The sequence below is a fragment of the Schistocerca gregaria genome, chromosome 7 (assembly GCF_023897955.1).
Source record: "Schistocerca gregaria isolate iqSchGreg1 chromosome 7, iqSchGreg1.2, whole genome shotgun sequence".
Classification (NCBI taxonomy): domain Eukaryota; kingdom Metazoa; phylum Arthropoda; class Insecta; order Orthoptera; family Acrididae; genus Schistocerca; species Schistocerca gregaria.
The window spans coordinates 394,842,255-394,855,078 of NC_064926.1; the positions used below are offsets into that span (position 1 = coordinate 394,842,255).

Below are 12,824 nucleotides of genomic sequence, written 5' to 3' on the forward strand. Positions count from 1 at the left end.
GACATGAAGGTATACTGTGATAGCACACACAATGATGGAGAAAATACAAGTATTAAAAGACAAATTCAAATTTGGGAAAGGGAAAGGTAGGGAGTAGATCATCACTTGTGAAGCATCTTGCTATGCGAAGTGGCTGTGCTGGTAGAGCTTGCTATATGAACAAATATACTAGAAGGAGGGAGGCCGTTATAAAATACTCAGTAAGATAATGAATAAACAAAGCCTCCTGGAGTATTGTATATATGCCTAGAAATCATGAAGTTATAGGCAGACTAAAACAAACTAAAAATAAAAAGGGGTGCAGGGGTGGGGTTGGGTCTAAGGTGGTCCCATTACTAAAATGCTTAACAGCAACTTAACTGTGGATGATAAAATATACACTGTAAAATAACAAAATACAAGATATATTCTTACCAAAGATAGAATTTTGAGGAAAATAAACACTTTGCAGAGGCAAGCACTGAGGAGTAACCAGATACTTGGCTGGAAGCAGAGGCTTAAAGCATTTCAGGAAATGTCTACTTGCAAGTTGAAGCTGACCATTTAAAATGCACCCATCATTTTTCCCTAAGTGTTTGAAAATTTTGAGCCCTCCTCATAAATCTAATCTATGTGCTTCTACTTCCTTGTGTATGATTATGGTATCCTCTAAATCATCTGAGTATGATCAGCAATAAATAAATGTTCTGCACGGGTGGAACTCTGTACTTTACCACCTTTCTTTCCCAATAGATGCCACGTTTTATATTAAAATGACATATATATATATATACAAATCTATCAAGTGGCGTACTACATGTTGTTGGATCCATTGCCAAATATGTGGTGTTATAAAAAGTTTTAAGACAAAGCCAAACAACAGAAAGCTACGACTTTTAAATCATGTATTTTAAATGGTGATTGAGTGGATGACAAACACACATACTAAACAGAGTCAATGACCCCAACATCGGATATACATAATATGTGATTCTATGCATGTGCTTCACTAAAATTATTTGTAAACATCTCCTGTAATTTTGCTTACTGTAATGATACTATCTCTCTTCCAATACACAATGTCACAATATTTGTTAACAGTACTTTCTGAAGAAGACAGTTTAAAACTGTCAAAGCCATGGTTTAGGTTTAATAAATCTGTATTTGGCAAAACTCACAGTCAAATAAGGAATTAGATAATAAAAATGAAAAGTTCACAATATCCTTTCAGAAGATAAAACTGGCATTCTATGAGCACATCAAAAGAATGACAGCAGAGGTAATGGCTTAAATAATTCTGGAATACATGGACTGCATGAATATCATCAGTAACTAACTAAAAATAGTATAAGGACAGCACAAATGATCAGCACAGCACAGGTATTACGTAACGGAACAGAATACAGCAATACTAGTAAGAAACAGAAGTTATTTCAAGACTGAACATGTTTGAAGAGGACAGGAATGCAACAAAGTCTCTTTGGGAAACATGAATAAATAACACTTGACTCGGTCAATATTTAATTTGAATTATATTTAAAAAGGTATTCCTGAAAGTTGGTAATCTTCTTATTTTGCAAACAACTCATGCAGTTTTATCTTGAAAAGAAAACACTGTGATGTGTCTAAGGCATACATATTATAAAAATGTATGTATGTATGTATGTTCTACATCTCCTCCTTCAACAAAACGTGCGACACATATCCCTTACTGTCAGGCAATAATCACTGTGGGGATAAAAACTACATACCTACCATAGTTAAAGAGATATGATCTCATAAACACTGAGATGCGTGTAAAACTACAGCATCATGCATGACATTTAAATTCAGTACTTCTTTGCAAGCAACTCTATTTGCAAAATATTTCACAGACAGGATCCACATATTCTGCATATTGTACCTATACAAATATATCACTGCACAAAATACTGTTCAAAAGATATGATGTCATAAACACTGAGATGTGTGAAAAAACGCTGCATCATGGGTGATGTTACAGCTGTAGGTGACAACAGCAACCATTCACAGAACTATGAAGAAGCATTGCTGTAGAGATGTTTGCAAAATTGCACTTTAGACATGCGAAGCAGCTGTGTCCAGCATACAGATATACTGTACTTAAACATTTGTACATTATACCTTTATTTGTATGACTGTTTCATAATTTCAAAAGTGTTTCCACAAACACTTGGAAACAATTCTTTTGATATTACAGTACAATAATAGTTTTTGTTTCTATAGAAAATTGGAAAAATTAATACTTGGGCAATGCTGAGTTTGTCTGCTAATATCATTATAAAATATGATCCATGGACAAAATAAACAAAAAAACATTTTCATTCTGGGGTTATTTCAAAATGTCAGAATGAAGTAATGGCTTACATACTTTGAATATGAATATTTCAACAGTACATAATTTCCATAATAGCTTTTAAAACAGCACCAGATGATTTCATATTCTGAGGTTATCCTAGCATGACAGCTCAATTTCTCTGTACAACACTATGTTGATTTACCTAGTCATTTGCATCAGGTGCTACAAGCAGTGATCTTAAATTCAGAACTCTGTCACGTAGCACTGCTCAACGTCTATGGCAAACACAACTAGGTGAGTCATCTAAGTGTCCTGCAGAAAAACTAATACTGGTCTGATGCTATATAAAGACAGAGATCAAATCCCTGAATAAGAACACTGACAAAAGCATCTTAGATATAAGACAAAAAACATAGAAAAGTTGCTCATGCTACAATACCAATTTTGTGCCACATGCTTGTGAATCAAATACAGTTATTTCTTTTTAGGACACTTATATATTATTCTCACCTTTCTTTTTCTGGTCTTCATTATTCTTCCTCCAAGATTCTAGGAGTTTCAGATCCCTCAGTAATTCCTTTATTTTGGTTGTTGGCAGGTTCTGGTTAACAATGTTCACTGATAATATGTTGCTACTTAATTTTGATACCACACTATGAGTATATGGAATACCATTGTCTAACTTATTTATGTTTCCACTAACAGTTCTACAGCACTCCTGAATGTTATTCTGCACATGTGACACTTCTCCCACATTAACTGTTTCCTGTTTATTTACAGATGGTGTTGACACATTAAGTGATGAATTCTGGTTAGAGGAGGCACCTGAATTTCCGTTTTGTTTTTGAAACGTGAACACTCCTTTGTCTTTACACATTAAAGTTACATTTAAAGAGCCTGCTCTGGTTTTAACTGGTTCTGAACTGTTTACCTCCTTACTGTTATCACCTGCATCTGTGATCTGTGACTCTCTTCTCAGTTCATTGACACGATCCAAACTCTGAGGGTAATGCTTCGCAAAATGCTGTCCAGCTCGGAATGCATCCTAATGAAAATAATAGATAATTTTAATCTCAAACAGGTATATTTTTTAAGTAACACTATTTATTCAAACATAAGAATAAATTGTTTATAGTTACAAATATTGGCATATTATCAATGATTGTCTACAGTAATATTAATGATAAATTTTAATGACAAATTGAGAAAGTACGAACAATGTAGAAATTCTTGAAGAAGCTAGTGTAAAAGTAAGAACAGCACTGATAATTCAGAAAAAGACCAGAAGGACTAACAAAGCAGAAAATTGTTAGCCTGGAACTGTCACTATAGCTACAGAAAAGTCTTGAGATAAAAAGGCCACAGCTAATTCATCAGTCATCCATGCTTAGAAATGATAGAATCAAACATCACAAGAATTTAAGGGAAAGTATGAATCCAGCAATATAGGTGATTTAGCAATGAAACCAGGAGGAAGTGTAAAAAGATACTATGGAGAATTATGGTAATGGAGAGTAACTGGGAGAATGTAATGCAAAAAGGTAACAACTCATTGAATAGTAGAGGAGCTGACCTGTTGACAGACACAAAAATAAGACTGAAAATATTGCTGGCTTTTGGATGAATCCTCCTTGAGAGCTATATACATAAACACACCTGCATGCCCGCATAGTCCTATATGACTACTATGTGCCAGCACAGCAACTTGACTGAAGTGGGGGTTTTGTTGGGGGGGGGGGGGGGGGGGGAGGGGAGTGAGTGAGGAGAGAAAGGACTGGGACAGAGGACTGATGAAGACTGGCTGACAGTAGGGAGACAGAGGCAGTAGGCACATGGAGGGGATATTACACTGGCGAGCTCCTTCTGCCCACAGGAAAGGGGGTTGTGCACAATGCTCAATGGAGGAGTGGATTTGGAGGGGAGGTAGTATAGAGGAGAAGGAGAAAGTGGAGAGAAGGGTGTGAGGGCAGGATGTGTGAAGTTAGGGTCATGGGGCGCAGGTTGAGATGGGTTCTTCCTCATCTCTTGACCCGATGATAAAGTAGTCAAAGCAGGGGAAAATGATAATGTTCAGTTGTCATGGTCCAGGTTGATGCTGATGGGGTGCTCTTTGCAGCTGGTTCCTGGGCATAGCTGGAGGATCAGGAGTGTGTATGGATAGGACACGGGAAATCTGCTTGCAGAATAGGTTTGGAGTTGGGGAGGGAGGGGGGGAGGGGGGGAATAATGCTCACCTATGAAGAGACCTTTAACATATTAAGGGAGGGAGTGCTTATCAGTGCAGACTACGTGAGAGATTTTCTTTCATGTGGGAGAGATAGCAGCTATAAAATTGCAGATATTGTTGATGGTTAGTAGCCTTAATTAGAACAGAGATTTGGATGAAGCCAGTGGGGAAGTGGAGATCAATTTCCTGGAAGATGGCACAGTCAGCTGAGTAGGGCCAGATGAAGAGATGGGAGAGAAGTTTTGAGGCTTAAGAGGACTGAAGATAGTGTGTCTTGACCCTGGGTCCACATGGCGAAGATATATTCAATGCAAACATAGAGACAAGAAGTTTGGGCTTTGGGTGGATTCACTTCCCAAGTCCTTAAACTGTTGTCAGAGGACCCCTTTACAGCTGTCCCATGTGTTTACTTTCAGTTTTTCCTTTCTTATCTCTAGTGTTCACTACCTAGTAATATTTGTAACATTCCTCTACAGTGTCTACTCATACTTACCATTCATAAGGCCGCATACATTCCTCCTCCTACCCCAATGGTGGCTATGACAACTAAATGAAGTTATGCCCCTAATACAAGCTTGTCTAGTCTCAAATAACCACCTGTGACTGCCACAATAGAGGCAATGCTTCCCAGTTGGCATAGTTTCAGACCACCACTTCCCAGACTTCCACACACTGATCATAGATGTTGCTTGGCTCCACACCTACCAGGGCATTGATGTTGTGCCCCTCCTGTTGATTTATTATGCCAGGACCACCATAGTAACTGACTATTGGAAGGTTATGGAGGTTGAACTGCTGCACTCGGCTCTGAAAGTACAATTGTCACAAGACAAATAAATCCCTGAGGCCCTTCTCCCAATTTTCACTCTGTCAATGACAGGGATACATATGTCTCCTGGCTACCTATGTTGCTGGTCCCAGTTTCACTGCAGGCGCTGCTGCACCTATGGGCTAGTTAAAATGGAGAGGGAACTAATATTCCATCATTCAGATATATGTAAACCAACTGAGTACAGTGGCAATAGTATCTGTGCAGCAGATAGTTCCGCAAGAAGCAGTCATGGCTCCAGAAACAGTGGCAAATGCATTACATGGGGGTAGCTGATGGTGTGCTACAAGAAATAAATTCCTACCTCAGTGACTGTATAATCTTGGTGATGAAGTCTTTATACACCAATCATAAAATAAAACCGTTTTACTTCTCTTTCTGGAACTGCACTTTGACTTTGGAACTCTGATTCTGTTGTAATTTATGAATCTTCTGGTTTTGCTCACCGATACTGATTTAAGCTTATGATACTTGTAGTAATAACATGACTTTTCAGCCAACAACTTAGTACTGATCTCAGATTCCACATGCTACACTATATGATCAAAAGTTTCTGGACACCACCAAAAACATATGTTTTTCATATTAGGTGCATTGTGGAGCCACCTACTGCCACATACTCCACATCAGCAACCTCAGCAGTCATTAGACATCATGAGAGAGTAGAATGGGGGAGCTCTGCGGAACTCACGGACTTTGATTGTGGTCAGGTGATTGAGTGTCACTTGTGTCATATGTCTGTACACAAGATTTCTACATTCCTAAACATCCCTAGGTCCACTGTTTCTGATGTGACAGTGAAGTGGAAACATGAAGGGACACATACAACACAAAAGCGTACAGGCCTAACTTGTCAGTTGACTGACAGAGACCGCTGGCGGCTGAAGAGAGCCATAATGTGTAACAGGCAGACATCTATCCAGGCCATCCAGGAATTCCATACTGCATGAGGATCCACTGCAAGTACTTTGACAATAAGGTGGGAGGTGAGAAAACTTGGATTTCATGGTTGAGCAGCTGCTCATAAGCCGCATATCACACCGGTAAATGCCAAACGACACCTCGCTTGGTGTAAGGAGCGTAAACATCGGATGATTGGAAAGTGGAAAAACATTGTGTGGAGTGATGAATCACGGTACACAACGTGGTGATCCAATGGCAGCGTGTGGGTTGGCAAATGCCTGGGGAACATCATCTGCCAGCATGTGTAGTGCCAACAGTAAAATTCAGAGGCAGTGGTGTTATGGTGTGGTCGTGTTTTTCATGGAGGCGGCTTGCACTCCTTGTTGTTTTGAGTGGCACTGTCACAGCACAGGCCTATATAGATGTTGTAAGCACCTTCTTGCTTCCCATTGTTGAAGAGTAATTTGGGGATAGTGATAGCATCTTTCAACATGATCGAGCACCTGTTCGTAGTGCATGGCCTGTGGTGGAGTGGTTACCAACAATGACATACCTGTAATGGACTGGCCTGCACAGAGTCCTGACTTGAATCCTATAGAATGTCTTTGGGATGTTTTGGAACGCCGACTTTGTGCCAGGCCTCACTGAATGTCGTTGATACCTCTGTTAGTGCAGCACTAAGTGAAGAATGGGCTGCCATTCCCCTAGAAACCTTCCAACACCTGACTGAACATATGGCTGTAAGAGTGGAAGCAGTCATCAAGGCTAAGCGTGGGCAGACACCATATTGAATTCCAGCATTACTGATGGAGGGTGCCATGAACTTTTACGTCATTTTCAGCCAGGTGTCCAGGCACTTTTAATCACAAAGTGTATATGGTTCGCTTCAGTGAGCTGCCTAGCTCGTGTCAGACTGTGAAACATAGGTGTTACACTACAAAGTGTAGATGGGAAGTGGAAGTAAGGTTAGGAATATGTAAATTGTCTGGGTAAAGTAGGAAACCTATCTTTTGTATGAGGGAATGAGAAGACCACGACTTGGACATATGAGGAAGTTAATGCAGTACTGAGCACTGACTAATCTGAGTTCATTTAGGTCACATGCAGATACCTTCCAAGTTATTAAAAGTAGATGGAGGTATGGGAAACAGAAAACTATCTGACTAATCCCCTCTCCTCTACACACAAAGTAGTAGAAATTTTTATAGTTTTTGTACCTGCAGAGCACATGAAATCTTATCCTGTTCACTGTGTTACAAGTACTACTGCAGCCTTAATTTCAAAAGGGAGAGGTACCAGTGGTTGTAACAAACAGCAAAAAATAAATTCCACTCTGAACAAGTAAAAACTGAAAACTAGTCAAGTCAGGGAGCAACATTACATTTCGGTAAAAAAATTTGGAATACACAAGAAATTTAATCTCTTCGGCAGTATGTCAAGTTTTAAAGTCAGACTGAAGGTAAATGCAATGACATCTGCTTCTATAACTTAAACATATTCCTCGGGGAGCAATCCATATTGTTATTTAAGGGATTCTTGCCAACTATCTAACATTGCACAGTAATTTTAAGTGTGCACGTGGCAATAATTACATACTGACTATTGTTTATAGAAACATGATATTTAAAACTTAATTTTTTACTGAACTATAAACTACAACTCTATCTGATGTTTGAGTGCATTAAAATATGTGATTATGTGCCATAATATAATTCCTAATAGCTGCAAATTATCTAACAATAAAACATGTACCAATATCACTAAAGTACAATATAAAATACTAAAAATAATCTCTCCCTCAACTGTGTTTATCAGATTCAAGGTCATTCACCATGAGTTACGTACCAGTACCAACATATGTAACTACTGGGCAAAGTTCGCAGATTTAGGCTTTTTGTTTGTGGTATATCTGTGGAAAACCCATTATATATATTACAGAATGTGTACAGAGAAATGAAATAGAAATTACCTCTTTCACAGTCACCATTTTACGAATTTCTTCTCTATAGGTGTCATCAGAAAAGTACTGTGATGCAAGCAAATCCCAGTTGATGGACTCACTCATAACTCCCTAGAAAAATTACACATTAAGACATTTTTGATGGAATATGACTTATAATAACATTTGTTATGGCTGTATATGATGTAACGCACATGTGCATTTAGTAATGTATAAGATATTCACCAAAGTTACCAGCAATAACGGAAAACTATTTGAATTTAATTTCAAAGAAACATATTGACTTTAGAACTAACCACTTGAAAATTGTAAATAAAATTATAAAATGAAACGAGTATGAATTAGCATTTTTTCTGTAGATTATAGACTTCTAGAAGGTTTTTCACTTAGTTTCAATGAAATGAATACTAACAGACCAACAGAAACATTGTGTGCTTTCTTTTTAAATAATTATACAGATTAATATATAAGTCAATGCTACATATTTCTTTAGGCTTCATCAGGATAGTAAAGAATTCAAAATTGAAAGAGAAGTCATTAAAAGGGGATTCCATCCCATCAAAAACATTCTTGTGATTATTAGAGGACGTTTTCTAATCATACTAGGAAAACAAAGAAGGAATATTTGTTAATGTAACATACAGGGCCCATGTTTCTTTGATAATGACATTGTACTTTTAACTTCTAGTGCAGGTAAACATCAGCAATAAAAACGTGTGTGAAATCTTATGGGACATAACTGCTAAGGTCATCAGTCCCTAAGCTTACACAATACTTAACCTACATTATCCTAAGGACAACCACACATACACCCATGCCCGAGGGAGGACTCGAGCCTCCGCTGGGACCAGCCGCACAGTCCATGACTGCAGTGCCTTAGACCGCTCGGCTAATCCCACGTGGCTCAGCAATAAATGTAAGAACTTTATAGAGCAAGTTTGAAAATAGGCCTGAAAATCAACTATAATATGACTTAAATAATGTACAAAAAACACATTCAAAAGAAAACTGTACATGTTAACAATGAAGTCAGAGAACCAGTTGATGAGTTTTTGTATTTAGTGCAGTTGAAGACAATGAGTGGACAGACAAGAAAGAAGATAAACAGAAGAATATAAAAATTCCTTTGAGTGCTTTTGGTAAACTAAACAGACTTTCAAACTTAATCTTCCAATGTGTCTGAAAAGCATTTTATTACCAGTTTTGACTCATGATAGATACACACTTATATGCATTAATATGGTTCTTAAATGGTTCTTTTGACATTAATCTTAAGGTACCTTTAATTTGTTTCATTTGATATATTCTTACCTATTGTTATTTACACTTCTTTCTCTCTCAGCCCCCCCTCCCCTTCTCTCTCTCTCTCTCTCTCTCTCTCTCTCTCTCTCTCTCTCTCTCTCTATCTATCTCTTTCACACACACACACACAATAGAGTTATGTTTTCTAAAAGCAGACTGAGTTATACAGCAGAAATAATTTCAATATATGTTTGGATTTTATTTTACTGTCTACAAGATTCTTCACATCACTGGGTAAGTATCCAAAGAATTTTGTAGCTGTATGCATCAGTCCTGTCTGTGCCACACTAAGAATAAGTATTGGACAGTGTGAATCATTTCTCCTTCTAGTACCATGTTCATGAATATTACTAATGTGTTCAAACTGTGATTAATTATTGACAGCAAAATTCCTAAAGGGGTAACTGTAATGTGATGTTATTGTCAGCATGTGCAACTGTTTGAAGGCTAAATGGTTCAAATGGCTCTGAGCACTATGGGACTCAACTGCTGTGGTCATTAGTCCCCTAGAACTTAGAAATACTTAAACCTAACTAACCTAAGGACATCACACACATCCATGCCAGAGGCAGGATTCAAACCTGCGACCGTAGCAGTCGCACGGTTCCGGACTGCGCGCCTAGAACTGCGAGACCACCGCGGCCGGCAACTGTTTAAAGAGCTGTCTATAAAAGGGTCTAGAGTGGACACCATATATTAACCCTAATACACACTTTTGTACTTGCAACACTTTCTTCCTCAATGCAGGGTTGTTCCATAATATGACGCTAGAAAACAACAATGGAAGAAAGTAGGAAAAGCTGGTCAATGTTCTTGACATTTTCATCTTCAGAGTTTGCTATCATGTGTTATGTAATTGTCACAGAACTTAGTTGTTTAAGAAGATCTATAAAATGTGACTTCCAGACAGATTCTTATCTACATATACATCCATATTGGTAGGGAGAATGCAGCATCTTATCTTGGATTGACAGATGCAGAAGTAACTTCAGGTGTAACCCACTGAAGTGTGTTGGGTTCCTCACTGTTCAAACCTCAGGCTTTTTGCAGATGATGTAGTTATCTACAGTAAAGTACAGTCTCAATGAAGTTGTACAAATATTCAAAACAAAGATTCCAAGACTTACCAAGCGGGAAAGCGCCGGTAGATAGGCACAATAAATAAAACGCACAAACACACACACAGAATTTCTAGCTTTCGCAACCGACGGTTGCTTCTTCAGGAAAGAGGGAAGGAGAGGGAAAGACGAAAGGATGTGGGTTTTAAGGGAGAGGGTAAGGAGTCACTCCAATCCCGGGAGCGGAAAGACTTACCTTATGGGGAAAAAAGGACAGGTGTACACTCCCACACACACACATATCCATCCGCACATACACAGACACAAGCAGACATTTGTAAAGGCAAAGAGTTCGGCCAGAGATGTCAGTCGAGGCGGAAGTACAGAGGCAAAGAAGTTGTTGAAAGACAGGTGAGGTATGAGCGGCGTAACACTTGGGTGTAACACTTAATAGGGACACGAAGTGGAACGATCACATAGGCTCAGTCCTGGGTGAAGTAGGTAGCAGACTTTGGTTTATTGGTAAAATACTAGGCAAGTGCAATCAGTCTTCAAAGGAGATTGCTTACAAATCACATGTGATCCTTCCTAGGATAACGCTCATGTGTGTGGGACCCATACCAAATACGACTGAAGGGGATATTGAAAGTACACAGAGAACAGCAGCATGAGCGGTCACAAGTTTATTTGACCCAAGGGAGACTGTCACTGGCATGTTGAAAGAAAAGAATTCACAGACTCTTGATGATAGACGGAAACTATCCCAAGGAAGTCTACTGACATTGTACCAGGAACTGGCTTCAAATGATGACTATGGAATATATTACAATCCCCACATACTGCTCCCACTGGGGTCATGAGGGTGAGTTTAGATCAATTACAGCATGCACAGAGGCATTTAAACAATCATTTTTCCCACACTCCATATGAGGATGGAATGGGAAAAGCTCTAATAATGGGTACAAACAGTATATATGAAGATGTAGATAGTCTGCAAACCACTGTGAAATGTATGGCAGAGGATATTACCCATTGTACCACACATTACAGCTTCTTCCCACTTGATTTGCAGGTAAAGCACAGGAAGAATTACAGCTTAAATGGCTCTTAGTGCACCATAATTAGCAATTGCGATCCCTACAGGAGTGAATAATTACTCATTCAATAATGGTTCTTGAAATTTTGTAAAAGCATTTGTGGGCTCACTATAAACACCGAAGAATTCAGAATATTCTGTTCCATTTACTGATTTTTCTTCAAGCATAATTTCTAATGGTGAGGACAGGATTTGTGCTGTACAGCATTGCATGTTTTTATCTAGGTGCAGTGACAGTCCACTTATAAAGAGCCAGTTTATAATATTCAAGAAAATGTATTTATATTTTGATCATTCTCAATTAGGTCTGATTATAATACCTACACCATCAGCAAAGTGAACTATTACTGTTTCTTTGGATATATGATGGCAGCTCATTTTTATGTAAGAAGAACAAGATTAGACCCAGTATTGAAGCCTTTGGTGCACCTATAATTATTATTATGAAGATGCTGTTTTGTTCTGTGCATGCCTTCTATTTCTAAATGCAATACTCTTAATTATTTCACATCAGCAAAAATAAACAATTTTTGACAACATAATATAAATGGATAGATAAAAAAAATCTACTCACCAAGTGGCAGCAGGGGAAAATGTATATAAGTTAAGGATATTTACAGGCTTTCGGAGCCAGTGGCTTCTCCTCCTGGCAGAAGGGTTGAATGGGAAGGTAGAGATATGAAGGAAGAGGACTGGTGAGGTTTAAGAAAAGCGGAGAGTTATGTCAAGGTCCATAGAGAGATAAAATTGGGCATAAGCATTCTGTGTTGCTGTTGGCTGCCTTGTGAACAGTGCTATAACATCGAGGCCGCTCATTCATGCAGTGTACTTGTAGCATGTTTTAGTTTCTACTGAAATACTTAATTGTAAGTTGCTATTCTGCTACTGCTAGAATGTTACTGCTACATTCTGTAACTTGTCCAGCTTTTCCTTTTCAACATGCACTGCAGATTCCTTTCTTTAAAAAAAAAAAAATCATTTGCCTATCAAATTGAAACATGGAAAAAGAAAAAAAATGCAAAGTATAATCTGTTTTTGCAATTTTCTGTCAAAGTAAATGGCTGAAATGAAGAAAAATTTTACCACATAAAAAAACTGGTAGAAGCCGACCTCGGGCAAGATCAGTTTGGATTTCAGAGAAATGTAGGAACAC

The 12,824-nt window shown here is 38.3% G+C and overlaps 1 protein-coding gene across 4 annotated transcripts in view; it reads right to left on the minus strand.

Annotated features, from left to right (window-relative positions):
- The window catches only part of LOC126281255 (protein ABHD18), a 167,928-nt gene that overhangs the window by 66,093 nt on the left and 89,011 nt on the right, over positions 1–12,824 (minus strand). For all 4 annotated transcript variants that reach the window (XM_049980053.1, XM_049980055.1, XM_049980054.1 and 1 more), the window contains 2 exons: positions 8,225–8,326; positions 2,807–3,341 (listed from right to left, as the gene is read on the minus strand). In XM_049980053.1, coding sequence (XP_049836010.1) covers positions 2,807–3,341; positions 8,225–8,326 — 637 coding nt within the window. The remainder of the gene's footprint in view (positions 1–2,806; positions 3,342–8,224; positions 8,327–12,824) is intronic.